General features: G+C 42.9%; 1 protein-coding gene across 1 annotated transcript; it reads left to right on the top strand.

Annotated features, from left to right (window-relative positions):
• The first annotated feature begins 7,905 nt into the window (after positions 1-7,905).
• Positions 7,906-9,111, top strand: LOC122020538 (24-methylenesterol C-methyltransferase 2-like). The gene has a single exon (XM_042578504.1). The coding sequence runs from the start codon at positions 7,940-7,942 to the stop codon at positions 9,005-9,007; it is 1,068 nt and encodes a 355-aa protein (XP_042434438.1). The 5' UTR covers positions 7,906-7,939; the 3' UTR covers positions 9,008-9,111.
• Positions 9,112-15,796: the final 6,685 nt, after the last annotated feature.

Here is a 15,796-nt window from a genome sequence, read left to right as displayed (position 1 = left end):
GTGAAGGCTATCTCTTGATAGTAATCACCATTGAATAGTTAGACACAAACTTGAAGAAAACACTAAAGTTTTTGTAAGTTTTCAAGTTTGTGTCAATCTTTGAAAATATGATGTATTTTCTTAGAAAACTATTTTTCCATGATAAATATACCCTAAATAATGTCTACACAAATTTTCACGATTTTTAGAATTTTGTAGATTTTTCTAAGGGTTTCTGAAATTCACTAAAAGTGAATTTCAAAACTATTAGGCCTTTAATCGATCACCCGATCGATTGAAGGGTCTCAATCGATCGGGCGATCGATTAAGAGCAGGCTTCTCGCGAACAGAAGCCTTCTGGATCGATCCACCGATTGATCCAGCCCTCCTAAATCGATCAGTGGATCAATTCAAGCCGGTTCAATCGATTGGGACCCAAATCCAATTGATTGGGAGTGCTGATTTTGGCTGGTAAAGCCTGATTTCAGCATCTTGGATCATTTTTAGTCTAGGTAACCATTCCTAACCCCTCAAAATACATTTGTATACATAAAAAGGATGTTTTCATGTTGAAAACAAGGATGGATTGGTTGAGGAAGACTAAATTGAAGTTTAGGTTGAGGTTTCAATATTGAACTCTTGAACCTCAAACTTCTAAATGTTGGATTTCCTGAAGGTTTAGGGATTCCAAGTCATTGTTGGTGCAATGACAGAAGACACGACCATGTCTTTAGGGGGAGTTACTCTTTAAGGACAGGAAAACTAAATTTTCATACACCGTGGAAGGTGGTTAACCTTCCTTAGTGAAAGATGCTCAAGGTTGAGCATTGGATTATAATGGAGAGTGGATATCTTCATTGTTTAAGTCGTAAATGCTCAAGGTTGGGCATTTATCTACATTGAGGGAGAATGTAGGGTTAAGGAAAAATGAAAGGTATGGGACTTTCATTATCGGGTTGATCACAACGAGTGAAGTTGTGAACAACGTTGAGTAACTCTTCAGGGGGAGAGTTTGTTTTGATGTGTGCCAATAGGGGGAGAATTGTAGGGTTTAAGTTAGGTCTTCATTATCTAAGAGGGAGTTTGCCTTCTTAGTGGGAGAATGTAGGGTTTAACTTATGCCTTCATTACCTGGTGGCATGAAGGAAGTTGAGGCTATAGGAATTAGCCTAACTTAAATGAAGTATTGTCAAACATCAAAAAGGGGGAGATTATTGGGAGATTGTTGGTGCACTATTCCCCAGGTCAAGGTTGACTTAGTTTGACTGAGCTTGAATTGGGTCAAGCTCGAGTCTTATGTTTATGTTTTGATGATTTGACAATACATGTTTGACGATACATGTAGACAACACATGGAGACTGCAGGTGCAATTGTTCATGTGTGGAGATTGTGATGGAAAGTCAAGTAGGTCAAGGTTGACCGGATACTTGACTGGGAAATCCTGGTGAGTGAAGTCAGGTGAAAAGTCCTAACTTGGAGATTAGGCAAAGGAAGACCTAGTGAGTGAAGCTAGGCAGAAATGAAGTCCTAGTGAATGAAGCTAGGCAGAAGGGAAATCCTGGTGAGTGAAGTCAGGTGAAAGACCTAGTGAGTGAAGCTAGGCAGTTTGGAAGTCCTGGTGAGTGAAGCCAGGCAGATGAGAAATTCTAGTGAGTGAAGTTAGGTGAAAGTCCTGGTGAGTGAAGCTAGGCAAGGGAAAATCCAGATGGATCAAGGCTGATCGGACATCTGGTGTTGGGAAGTCCAAGTAGGTCAAAGGATTGACTGGATACTTGGTACGAGGAAATCCAGATGGATCAAGGTTGACTAGACATCTGGTGGAAGTCCAAGTAGGTCAAGGGAGTGATCGGATACTTGGCACGAAGAGAAAAAGTCCAAGTGGGTCAAAGGGATTGACCGGACACTTGGTGAGGAAGTCCTGGCAGGTCAAGGTTGACCGGATGCTAGGCATGATGTACCAACAGGTCATGGATTGACCGGATGTTGGTTTAGGGGGCTTGGGACTTGGTTTTGGGCAAAAACCAATGTCTGGATCGATCAGCCGATCGATTGGGAAGGTCCCCACGACAAGCCTCGAGTGGGCAAGTCGCAGAGCACACAGAACGTCTCTGGATCAATCGATCGATCGATCCAGAGACCCCAATCGATCAGTGGATCGATTGGGGTGGCGCGTTTTTACGCGATAAAGGCTGGATCGATCAGCCGATCGATCCATGCATTTCCCGCAGAGTACAAAGGCGCTCTGGATCGATCGATCGATCGATCCAAAGCCTCCCCGATTGATTGGGAGCAATCCAATCGATCGGGATCCGACCGTTGGTGCAGATAAAGGCTGCAGGCATGCGATTCCTTCTGCAGAACTCTCGGCCACTTCTCCCGATCTTCACCAGCAATCACAGAGCTTCTCCACAGGGTTCTCACTGCAAGTTCTTGAAGCTCTTGGAGGTTTTTCCAAGTCAAGAGGCGGATCTACAGCAAGAGGAAGAAAGCTAGGGTTAGGGTTTTCTATACTCATTGTAAGCTTTTGCTTGTATTTGTGCATCCTTTCCTTTTCTTCTTGTAGTGTGAACTTGTAGGACTTCTTCGCCTTCGGTAGTTACCGAAAAGAAGTGTTTATTAGTGGAGGTGTGTGTGAGTGTGTGGATCCTTGGACTAGTCACCTACTTTGGAGGTGGATACCAAGTAAATCTACTTGTTAGTGTTGTGTGTGTTGTTTCTTGTATATTTCCGCTGCACATCTTTGAAGAAACAAGCAACGCCGACCATGAGCACGCGACGAGCTATTCACCCTCCCTCTAGCTACATTTCGGTCCCAACAAAAAACATTTGATATGACCGATATGGGATTTATGTCCTACTTTCTCGGCTTGGAGGTGAAACAAGGAGTTGATGGCATATTTATAACTCAAGAACAATATGTAAAGGAGGTCTTCAAGAAATTTAGAATGAATGATTGTAATCCAATTAACACACCGGTGGATTGCGGAACAAAGCTATCCAAGAGTGACGAAGGAAAGACGGTTGATCCCACATGTTTCAAAAGCTTGGTGGAAAGCTTGCGGTACCTAACTTGTACTCGACCGAATATATTATATGGAGTCGGTCTTGTAAGCAGTTCATGGAGGAATCTAAAGAGACTCATTGGAAGGCAACCAAGCGAATCCTTCATTATGTCTGAGGTACTCTGAATCACGGACTATTTTATCCTCACTCTAACAAATCTCAACTTGTTGGATATTCAGATAGTGATTGGGGTGAAGACTGTGATGATTAGAGAAGCACTTTCGGCTTTGCATTCTTCGTTGGAGATACGACATTTTCTTGGATGTCAAAAAAATAATCTATTGTTACTCTTTCCACTTGTGAAGCAGAGTACATTGCGACATCCTCATGTGTTAGTCATGCTATATGGCTAAGAAGTTTGCTAAAGGAGATAAAATTTGAACAAAATGAAGCAACTCAAATTTGCATTCATAACAAATCGGCAATTGTATTGGGGAAGAATCCTGTATATCATCAAAGAAGTATGCATATTGATATTCACTTTCATTCTATTCGCGAACATGTGAAAAACAAAGATGTGGAGCTAGTCTATGTGAAGACTAAAGATCAAGTTGTTGACATCTTTACAAAGTCACTCAAATTTGAAGACTTCATCAAAATGTGATATTTGCTTGGAGTCATAAAATCAAGTTTAAGAGGGGGTGTTGAGAATTAAACTTTATTTTAGAGATAAAAGTTGTTGATAAAAGTTTTTAAAGATAGAATGATGAGGTGGTAATTATTGATGAGAGTTTGTGATAGGATAGAATTTGATGAGGTGTCATGATAAGGATAAGAGTCTCATGGAGATAGAATTAAAAAATATATATAGATTATTAGTGTTTATCCAATAAGTCTATAAATATGTACCTTTTTCATGAATGAAGTAAGTGGAGCTTTTTGTTTTTATTCTCCTTCTTTTCCACATAAAGATTATCCTCCTCTTCCACAATTTTTCTTCTCCCATAATTTTTTTTTCCAACACCTTTTCGTGTCCGACAAATGGGTCACTGCCACGCTTTACCGACAGGATGATCCATGCCACGTCGAGACCATCCGCAGAATCGAGACTGGAGGCGCTCTCGCCACCCTTCGCGCGTAGCACAAGTTGGCGATGATTGCGCGCCAGGTGGGCTTCGAGGTCCTGGAGGAGCACGATCTGGCGCTACCCCTGGCGGGGATGTGGTGGGTGCGTCTCAAGATAAGCTGCTTTGCCTACTAGCGCAACCACCTGCTGGTCACCATCCTCGTCGCACTGCTCATCGCCTCGAAGGGCATCGTCGAGGTCCACGAGATGCGTTGAGACTGCGGCCCACATGAGCTATGTGTTGGAAAAACAATCTGCCCAATATTTTAAAAATTGAGTAGAATTTAAATACATCCAATTATATTAGAGATGACCTAAGTAGATAATCTCAAGCTGACAGCAGAAGCTGATTTCTGCTAAGTGCTAAACGCATACTACATAGTATCTGAGTGAACTGAGCGACCGAGCGGGCCGAGCATCATAGTGAGTAGGTCGGCCAAATGTCCGACTAGGTAGAGGGTCGACTGGGCGAGCGGACTGAGCGAGCGACTGAGCGAGTGATCAGTCGAGCAGATTGAGCGAGCGGCTTAGCGGATAGATCAAGCGGTCGGGCGGACAGACTTAGCGGCAGTGAGAGAGCGTTCAGCCTAGCAGACTGAGCGAGTGGCTGAGCGAGTGATCGGTCGAGCAAGCATGCTACCGGACGGGTAGAACAACCGAGCAGTTAGAGCACCCGACCAGGAGAGCAATCTGTGGGCAGTACAAGTGTTCGGTCAGGAAACAAGTTGACCAGGTGGGTAGAGAGGCCGACCGGGTAGTATGACCGGGTGAGCAGAGAGGCCGAGCAGCCGAGCGATCGAGCCAGGCTGCAAAGTGAGCGTGCCTAGGCCTGCGCTGGATGTAATTTTTTTAAAACAGATTTGCCCCACCTTTAGCTATGCTTCGAGGTTTACTCGGGTCGTCTGTTTCCCAGGATACAACGGTTAACCGTGATTCCTACCAAGCACCGGTGGTCACGGCGAACTGAGAGATACTCGACTACTATCACAAATACTCTATCGAGCAAGAGGTGCACAACAGAGGAGGAGGAGGAGGAGGAGGAGAACATATGTGGAGAGCTTCAGCTTTTTGAGCATGTAACCTTTTACCTGTGATCACAGCCTCCTTATATAGGAGCTTAGATCAATGGACAGCGTTAATGATCATTTAATGATCACTATCTGCCAACTGTGAAACACCAATGTTTCACTCGGCTGAATTAATCTTTAATTTGTTATATCTGTTACACCCTTAAATAAGCAGCAAAAATGTTTATATGGTAAAATGTTGGTTATTCCACTTGGATAAATTTTGTCTCAATCAGTCCAACATTCGGCGTGTGCAGGTCGTGCTCGTACACCAGTCAACTTGGTTCATTGTAATCCGGACCCTAGATTTCCACTCCATGCGCCTCTCCTCATGCATGTTCACATCATCAATACATATGAATCAATATAAACTAACCAATATTAGATTAAAATCCCATTCACAATGAATAGCTTCTTTCCTCTTTCACTTCATTCTCCATATATATATATATATATATATAAAAGCTAGCCATGTGAATTGTGATCTATATAGTAGTATATCTTAGTTTAGGGTGTAAAAGGTATCTTAATGGACCGGTTTAGTGGTAAAAGCCACTTGATTTAATTCACAAGATCATGAAATAAGATACAAATAATGGTTACCCCTCTAATGGTATCTTAATGGTGGGAGAAAAGGGATGTAATTAATGATAAAAATAATGATTACCCCTCAAATTTACTCTGTGATTGCATGACACGTTTGGTTAAGAGTTATCATTGGTAATCTTGATAGGTTATTAATGACAACCTTATTTGATTTAAATAATTAGTAATTTCATTTAACACAACATCTCCGCTACTTAAGGAATTAGGGAATATAATCAGAAATTGAAAAATCTTAGAAGCCCTAGGCTTTTTTACTATTTTGAAGTTAACAATATTTTTTTTCTAAAATTATCCTATGAGACGACCAGGCAGCGACGACGAGCAACATAAGAGAGACTAAAGTGAAGGGCAAAGCGATGGGATGTAATGGCGTAGGTCAATGCCGACCGTCCTCTCGACTTTCCGACGGACTCTAATATATGTCATAGGAGCTATCGCTAATAACATTGGTAGGTTATCAAACGACAACCTTGTTTGATTTAAATAATCAGTGATTCTGGATAATACAACATCACTACCATGTAAGTAATTAGGAAATATAATCCAGAATTAGAAAATCTTGAAAATGTTAAATTTTCTACTATTCCAGAGTTAATATATAGGCAGTGACGACGAGCGGCATAAGAGAGACTAAAGCGAAGAGCAAAGCAGTAGGATGTAACGGGGCAGGTCGACACCGACCGCCCTCTCGACTCTCTGGTGGACTCTAATATGCGTCATAGGAGCTATCGCCGTCACCACCCCCGACGCCTACAAGCTCCCCAAGCATCGTCTTCTTCTCTTTCGTCTCCTCTATTTTCTTTCCTGCTGTCCCATGTCTTTTATACCGGTCATTTTTCTTCGACTATTCTTTTATATTCACTTTTGAAGCCTCAAGATGTTAAATTTTTCATGATTTCTCTAGATGATTTGCCTTCTATGCGCATTATTGAGGCAAGTATGGGAAAAAAATCAATTTGGGGGCTTGGATTTATTGGTGAAGAATTAAAAGTTTTAATTAAATATATAAATTTATTTTAAATATATTTTAAAATATATATAAATTTATTTTAAATTTTAAAAATTATAAATTAATTATATTTTTTTATTATATACATTATCAACTTATTAATTAATAATAATAAAATTAATTTAATTTATTATAAAAATTAAATTAAATATAAAATTAAAAAAAGGGTAATATAATAAATATTAAATTATATTATATTTGAATTAAATAAGATTATCTTTCTTGTACTCTTGATTCTGTTCCTACCAAAGTTTTATAATTTCAAAAGCATGTAAGTTATGAATTAATTTTGAGCAAAACTATTGATGAATCTAAATAAGTTAATTTAAGTCTAAACTTTTATCTAATGCTTCTTTAACTCTCCGTGCTATTTTTCATTTTTTTATAAATTTATTACCTCTATCAATTTATAAAAAATATTTAAAAATTTATCTTTTTATTTTTGACATAATATCATACCTATATACCTAGCTATTCCAAACAATACGATAACTTTTTTATACTCTCTTGATTTTATCATTGCTAAAATATTGGAAATTTAGAAGCATTTACGATTATTGATGAACTTAAATAAGTACAAATCCAGTAATTAGTTTTCCATTCCCTTAAAAAAAAACTTTTTGATTTTGATTTAGATTTAGGATGGGAGTATTTTTGAAATTAAGTGTTCTTTTGAAAACAAAAATAATTATGGTGTGATTTTTGAGAATTTTATAAATGAGCCAAAAGTGAAATGGTCACCTTAGCGACTTCTTCAACGCGACCTCACATTCTTTGAAAGAGTAATTATCACCGGTAGTGATCGTTTGTATGGAATAGATCAGATATTTCTTAAAATAGTTTGTATCCACTGAAAATTAATCTTTAAATTTATTCGAATAATTATTCACATAAGGGCAAACTGTGCTAACCAGACATTTCAGAAATCTCGGAATAATTAAAACTGGTCCCCCTTCTCGTTCACTATCCCAGATCCAGTGCGGTGGCATCCTCACCGTCCCGACAGCGCGTTTTCCTTGTCTGGTCCTCAAAGTGTTCTGGCGGACTTTCTTACCGCGCTCTTGTTTTGGGCCTCTCGACCACTATAAATTCAAACCCAAACCCTCCACTCAGCAGTCACCAACCGGCAACCATTTTTAAGACGAGCGATGGATCTCTCGACGGCAATGTGGACGGCGGCGGTTGTCGGCGCTGCCGCGGTCTGCTGGTTCGTGTGGGTGATGGACTTGGCGGAAGTGCTTTCGAGATTTATGGGGCGGGATAATGTGCAGGGGAAGTACAATCAGGTCCGGTCCTTCTTTCTCCGCTCCAAGGAGGACATTGCCGCCGCGTCCGACGAAGACAAGATGCCTTCCATCATCCAAACCTACTACAATCTCCTCACTGACATCATCGAGTGGAAATTGGGGCAGTCCTTCCACTTCTCGCCCTCACTTCCCGGCCGCTCTGATCGAGAAGCCGCCCGCATCTACGAGGAGCGCATCGCTGATGTCATAGCCGCTCGTCCGGGCCAACGGATCGTCGACGTGGGATGCGGCATCGGCGGCCCGATGCGCACCATTGCTGCCCGCTCCGGCGCCGACATCGTCGGCATCACCATCAGTGACTACCAGGTCGCCCGCGCCCGCGAGCACAACCGCAAGGCCGGCCTCGACGGGCGCTGCGAAGTCGTCTGCGGCAACTTCCTCGAGATGCCCTTCCCGGAAGCCTCTTTCGACGGCGCTTACTCCATCGAGGCCACCTGCCACGCTCCCCGCCTGGAGGACGTCTACCGCGAGGTCTTCCGCGTGCTCAAGCCCGGCGCCCTCTACGTGTCCTGCGAAGTGGTCACCACCGCGCTGTACCGGCCTGACGATCCGCGCCACGTCGAGACCATCCGCGGGATCGAGATCGGAGGCGCTCTCGCAACCCTCCGCGCGCAACACGAGCTGGCCGCGACCGCGCGCCAGGCGGGCTTCGAGGTCTTGGAGGAGCGCGATCTGGCGCTACCCCCGGCGGAGCCGTGGTGGACGCGTCCGAAGATAAGCCGCTTCGTCTACTTGTCCAACCACGTGATGGTCACCATCCTCACCGCGCTGCGCATCGCCCCAAAGGGCATCGTCGAGGTCTACGAGATGCTTTACGAGACTGCGGGCCACGTGAACTATGGCGGCGAAACCGGCATCTTCACCCCCATGCACATGATCCTCTGCCGGAAACCTCCCGAAAATCAGTAACCACTACTCCACCAAACAAACTCAACTATATATCTTTCTCCTTGTGTAATTATTATAAGTGCATGCAAGCAGCTATGATCAGTTACGAAATCTTTATCTTTCAATTATGATGTAACTATGTATATACATGTAATTAATAATATTATTAAAATGTTTATACATATATATAAATATATGTATTTTAGCCGATCAAATTCTGATCATTTAGTATTATCTATTAATTAATTTGAGTGTAAAAGGTATCTTAATTCACAACATCATGAAATAATTAGTGGTAATAATAGTAGTTAGTAGTAAAAATAACAAAGTCTATATTCAATGTATTTAATTTGATAATAGTTGATTTAATCGGTATAATGATTTGTTGGAGTTATGTAATTAATCTATAAATATGTTAGTTGTTCACAAATGATATTATCAAAAATTATAATGATCTCCTTCCTTATTTACTTATTTTACCTCCTATTATTCTACCTTAATTATCCAACACAAGCAACCTTATGACATGATTATCGTAGCTTGGGATGCAAAAGGTATCTTAATGGACCGGTTTAGTGGTATAAGAGATTTTTCAGGGCCCTTGGTTTAACTCACACGATCATGAAATAATAATACTCAAAGGTTTGAGTTAATCTTTTGCAATACAAAATACAAATTGTAATAGTGATCCAATTTTTATTTTTATTTTTTAAATTTAATATTGATGGAAACTTACTGTCTTTAATTTTATCTTAATGGTTAGAGGTAAAAAATGATGAGTATAAAATTGAAAATGGTAGATATTTAAAGGAAGGTCAAATATTGTAATAAAAGGTGGAATTGTCATACGAGCGGTTTAACATGATTGGCCCCATGATTATGAGATAAATTGAGAAATTGTAATTGGCTAGTACGGGGAGAATTTTTTCCTCGACTTTACCGAAATTTGAACTCTTGTCTTATTGTAACAACTCTACCTCACACTAGTCAATTCAACCTTACTCAGGGTCAAATATGCAATATTAATTTGTGATTGTTATAGCAATTCAACAAATCGAACTGATGATTATGCATGAAAGTAGTATTAAAAACGTTAACATGTGAAAAAGGAACGTAAGAATGTTTATTTAGCCCGAAATGAATTTCTATTGCCGCTCATTATGGTGAAATTTTTAAATCAGAATAAATTGATACCGTCTATGAAACATGAACGGGAGACGTTCATGTTTTATGAACGGGAGACGTTAAAGAATCACTCCCATCGATGACTTTTCCCAATAGCCCCGTCGAAACGTCCCCTAAACGAATTTGTAATTTTTTTTTAATCACGCTAGGCTTGTCTTTTTCTATCTGATTGATTAGTCAATTCTTTTCTGGCATCGCTTTTCATTCTACCTAGAAAAGAGATTATTTTTCACGATAATTTTAATCTGCAATTCCTGCGTTACATCATGTTATTCGCCAATTGAATCTTGAGCAGCGGAGGAATATTTAATTGCTTGCAAGATAAAGACATGGAAGGGTGACAATTTGTTAGAGTTCTAAGATTGGGTGACAATTTGTTAGAGTTCTAAGATTGTAAATATAGTTTTATATTGAAAATATATAGAAAAGATCGAGAGAAAATTTATTGGTCTATAAAAAAATAGATCAGGAGATAGTCCACTCCCAATTGTGGCCGGATCGTAATTGTGATCCGGTCATAATTGATTGTGATCCCTTCATGGGTTCATCGTTCCCATCAAGTTATAGTTTTGGTCAGAGCGGACGGCCGGAGACTGCCCGAAGGCCACCAGAAGTGGGCAAGTATCTAGGTTACGGGGCGTTAAGTAGGGGGTGGCCTCTGACCGCCCGCTCTGACCCAAACTATAACTTGGTGGAGATAGTAAACTCATAAAGGTATCGCAACTAATTATGATCGGATCACAATTACAATCTAGTGGACCATCCCCTGTTCCACTTTTTTGTGGACCAAGAAACCTTGTCTCAGAAAGATCATGAGTTTATAAGAAAAAAATATCTCAGACCTTTTGAGTAGAGCCCAAGAGTAAAATCATGAGAGTTTAGGCCCAAAGTGGACAATATCATACAGCCCTAACAATTGGTATCAGAGCAAAGAGCGCTCTTGAAGGACTAACCACCTGAAGGAACAAACACTAGAGGTAGAAGATGGAATCGGAAGGTCCGCTAGGATGGGACATTCGGATCTCATCTCCACACGAGTGTGAGAACTTCGACTATTGCAGGAAGCACTTGGAGATGTGGTTCAAAATGAATTGGAACCGATGGATTACGTTAGAGGAACCTTTTGAAACTCCAATGGACAAGAAGGGAAAGCATCTCCGACCTCAATATTGGATCAAAGAGCAAAGACAGCAATTGGAGACGGACAAAGAGGTAATAAGAATTTTATTAAATCTTTTGCCTTCTAATATGTTGGTTAGTGTAGGTGATTATAAGAATGCAAGTGATCTTTGGAAAAAGGTAATTGCATTTCATGAAAATCCTATAAAAATCTAAGAAGTAGAGGAGCCCAAGGAGAACCGCTCATTCATCCAAGAGAAGGAGAATGACCAATCGGAGGTTGAAACAAACTCAACATCTGATAAGGAGGAAGAAGTGGAACCATCCACGCCTTTGAGGGAAGAAGAAAAAGTGCAATATGAGATAAGGGAGATCCTAGAAACTTAACCCTCAACCTCAACTACCGAGAAGAGCCGGAAATCACACATCAAGTACTTTGAATATGGTGAGATGGGACACTACAAGAGTAGGTGTCTATCGCTTAAAAAGGTAAATGAGGTAAATCCTAAACCCGATAAAGTTCTTTTGAAGACTAACATGGGTTGTAGGGATGATGCCAAGGAGAAGAGGCACATTCAAATCTTCACATGTGATAAGTGGGGTCACTGCCACACAAAGTGCCCAAGGAGAGAAAAACTCAAGAAATTGGTGCACTTGAAGAAATGGGAGAAGAAGAAGAGTTCAAGTCAAGGGGGAGCTTCAAAGGTAAAAGGGAAGGTAATCTCTAATTTGAAGTTTAATCTAATTTCAAATTCCTCCATGCTTGTCAGGAATAATGAAAATTATGTACCTATGCATAATTATGGATTTAAGTATAATGATAGGAATAGAGTTAACATTGTTGATAACCCTAGGAAATCATATGCTAATAGTAGATCTAATAAGAAACAATCCACTTTGCCTAAGGAGAGGAAAGTGGTGAAAAACCTACACATTAATCCCAAGAAGCGGAGACATAGGTCTAGGAAGTATAGGCCTAGGAGTGTCCAAGGTGGACATGTTGATTTTAGGATTAGAACCCTAGAATTGAAAAATCAAGCCTTGAAAACAAGGTTTGAGGAAATGGAGAAAGTCCTAGATAGGTTTTTTATTAGACCTAGAGGACTTGATATGTGTTTGGGTGGTTAAAGATTTAAAAATGTCAAATTGGGTCCTTCTAAAGCCAAAAGTATGTCAAATGTTAGGATGACACATGACATTGGTAAGGGAGGAGTAACCAAAGACAAGAGAATATCATCAAAATCCCATGAAAGAAATATGCTAAGGTGACATATGATTATAACAATTATAGGTCAAGAAATGGCAAGGAAAAGTCATTTAAAGATAAGGAGAAATTAACTAAGGATAAAGTGTCTAAGGTTAAGAAGATAAGGTTTGTAGGCCAAGTGTCACCCGAGGTGCACTGAAGTGGCCTAGTCATAGTGGATGAGTCACCTAGGGAGATGACTAAGGTTAAGAGCTCTAGAGGGAGCTCAAAGAGTCTTTTCGATACCTATGATCAATGAATTTCAAGCAGACCTTGCTGTGTCAAAGTGGTTTGGAGATGAACTTGAGTCTCAAATGCAAGAAATTGACATAGTTGGGTTGAGTATCATATATGAAAAATATGAAGAGGGGTTCATATTGCATGAAATTTTTTTTTTGGATGTATAGATGTCATATAAATTAATGCTACGGATGTATTATGGTTTAGTATGGGCAGATACATCAAGAGGAAGTTAAAATTAGGACTTTAGGTCAATGTTCAATTGAACTATTTAGATAGTTTTAGATTATATATATATAATCCGGCTGTTAGAACAGGGGACCCCCATTCTGAGGGGTCAATGCCACATGGGAGTCTAAAGGCCAGGTGACCGACCGGAGAAGGATGGGTCGGCCTCCCGGCCGGCCGGCCGATGAATAACCGATGGCAAAAGGCGCCCCGACAGAAGTCGGGGTTCCGGCGCTCGATTGAACAGTAACGAGTGGCCGAGCGGAAGTCATGCTTGGCCGAAGATATAAGGTAACACAGTGCTAACAGTCCTTACATAGCACCCTACCGAAAATCTCCCCAGCATATCGATGCCAATGGCAGGCCGGACATGATGAGAGTGTCGTCCGGCCGGAGTGAAAGATGAGGGCCGGCCGGACGGACGTCTTAGCCTGTGGTCGGTAGAGAAGGACAAGAACATCTTAAGACAGCTGTCAAGCCCTATGGCTAGGCCGTACTACAAGTCTGACAACGGGGTGTTCTGTTGTCCCATCGACGACGTGCTTGGACTGTAGCAGTATGACGTCAGGTAAGCTTTCTGACAGACACATACCGAGGTATGAGCTGCGGACACGTATGCACCTCGGTGGACGTGCAGAAGCTCTTTCACCGCTCTATATAAAGAGCCTCATACTTCGCCGGAGGTAGGCGATATACAACTTTGGAGCCACTTGTTTTACTACTAGCTTGCCTGACTTGAGCGTCGGAGGGTCGCCGCCGGGAACCCCTTCCCGGCCCGACTTCTGTGCAGGTTCGCCGGAGCTTCGTACGGCCAGTCGAAGACCCACGTTAGCAACCGGAGAGCGCCACGTACCCAGCGTCCGTTGATTCAGCATTCGAACAGGATCAATTTGGCGCCGTCTGTGGGAACGCTCCTGCATCCGAACGGAAACAATGGACGAGGCTGGACGACAACACACAGTGACGCTTTCCACAGAGGAACTCGACGCTCTGATTGAGTTGAGGGCCGCCAAGCTTGTGGAGCAAAAACAGAAAGCAACGGCCGAGCGGCCGGAGCAGCAAGCAACGTCAGCGTCTGGTGGTCGAGTGGAAGCACCACCGGCCACCGTTGCATTTCATCGAGCCCTATCCACACCCCCGAAGCCGCAGCAGCTCATAAAGATCGGGGATCTTCTTCGGATGAAATGCCTAGACAAGATGCCAGAAAAGGAAAAGCCCCCCGTGCGGACGTATCGCCCGAGCGGATTAATCGCCAATTTTCAGAGGTTATTCTACGAGACCCTCTGCCCAAGCACTACATGGCTCCGACGATCGGCGAGTACAATGGGACAACCGACCCGGATGATCATCTGGGTAAGTTTGATAACACAGCTACTCTCCATCAATACACAGATGGAGTAACATGTCGAGTTTTTCTTACCACCCTCTCGGGATCGGCCCAACGGTGGTTTCGGAGGCTGCCGGACGGATCCATCACCAGCTTCAAAGACTTCCGAACGACCTTCCTCCATCACTTCGCCAGCAGTCGGCATTACTAGAAAACTAGCGTGAGCCTGTTCGCCATCAAACAAGAGCCAAGAGAACCGCTCAGAGCTTACATCCAGCGGTTCAATCAGGTGGCTATGGACATTCCAACGGCCACCTCAGAGACAATGATGAACGCATTTACACAAGGCCTCGTGGATGGGAACTTCTTCCGCTCGCTCGTTCGGAAGCCGCCTCGAGACTACGATCACATGCTACATCGAGCCAACGAGTACATCAACGTGGAAGAGGCCCAAGCGACTCGAAGAAAGGAAACTCCGACTGATCTGGCTCCACCTGCCGAGCGGAAGCCTCACACCACTCACCAACCGCCAAGAGGACCGAGGGCCGAAGCAATCCGCTCCCCTCATGTGAGGTCCCACGTGCAAGAAGTAGCAGCCGAGCGGCCCAAGTCGAAGAAGAAATGGACTCCCATGTTCTGCTCATTCCACTGGACGGACACTCACAATACCAGAGATTGCCGGAGTCTTCCCCTGATCGCCCATCCTGTTCCCCGGAGTGGCGGTCGTAGATCACCATCTTCTGATAGGCGACAAAGACCTCGTATAGCCGAGCGGACAATACCCGACAGGCGGCAAAGGCAAACTCCCGAGCGACAGCATACACTGAGGCGGGAAGACGATCCCCGGATGTCTAGAGAGCGGCCTAGACCGTCCGCTCGGGAAGAAGAAAATAGAAGCAATACTTCCTGAGGCAAGATCAACATCATAGCTGGTGGGCCGACCGGAGGAGATTCCAACTGAGCAAGAAAGGCGAGCGTCCGGCAGCTCCAGATCCATGCAGTTGGCTGCAGCCGAGAGCAAACGAGTGGACCCGAAATCAGTTTTGGGCCCGGGGACTTGGAAGGAGTTGAAGTGCCCCACGACGACGCTCTACTCATCAAAGCGGTAATAGCCAATTATACTATTCACCGCGTCTTTATTGACACAGGAAGCTCGGTCAACATCATATTCAAAAAGGCGTTCGATCAACTACAAATTGACCGAGCCGAGCTGCTGCCCATGACAACCCCCCTCTACGGGTTTACGGGCAATGAAGTCCTGCCGATCGGACAAATCCGGCTGGCTATCTCATTGGGAGAAGAGCCGCTCAGGAGGACGCGGATAGTAAACTTCGTGGTGGTGGACTCTCCCTCATCATACAATGTCATTTTGGGACGACCGGCGCTCAGCGAGTTCCGGGCGGCCGTCTCCACTTTCCACCAGAAGATCAAGTTCCCCGTCGACGACAAAGTAGGAGAAGTACGG

Source organism: Zingiber officinale, chromosome 9A (assembly GCF_018446385.1).
Source record: "Zingiber officinale cultivar Zhangliang chromosome 9A, Zo_v1.1, whole genome shotgun sequence".
Taxonomy (NCBI): Eukaryota; Viridiplantae; Streptophyta; class Magnoliopsida; order Zingiberales; family Zingiberaceae; genus Zingiber; species Zingiber officinale.
The sequence above is the reverse complement of the archived record's forward strand: the minus strand, read 5'-3'. Positions and strand labels throughout refer to the sequence as shown.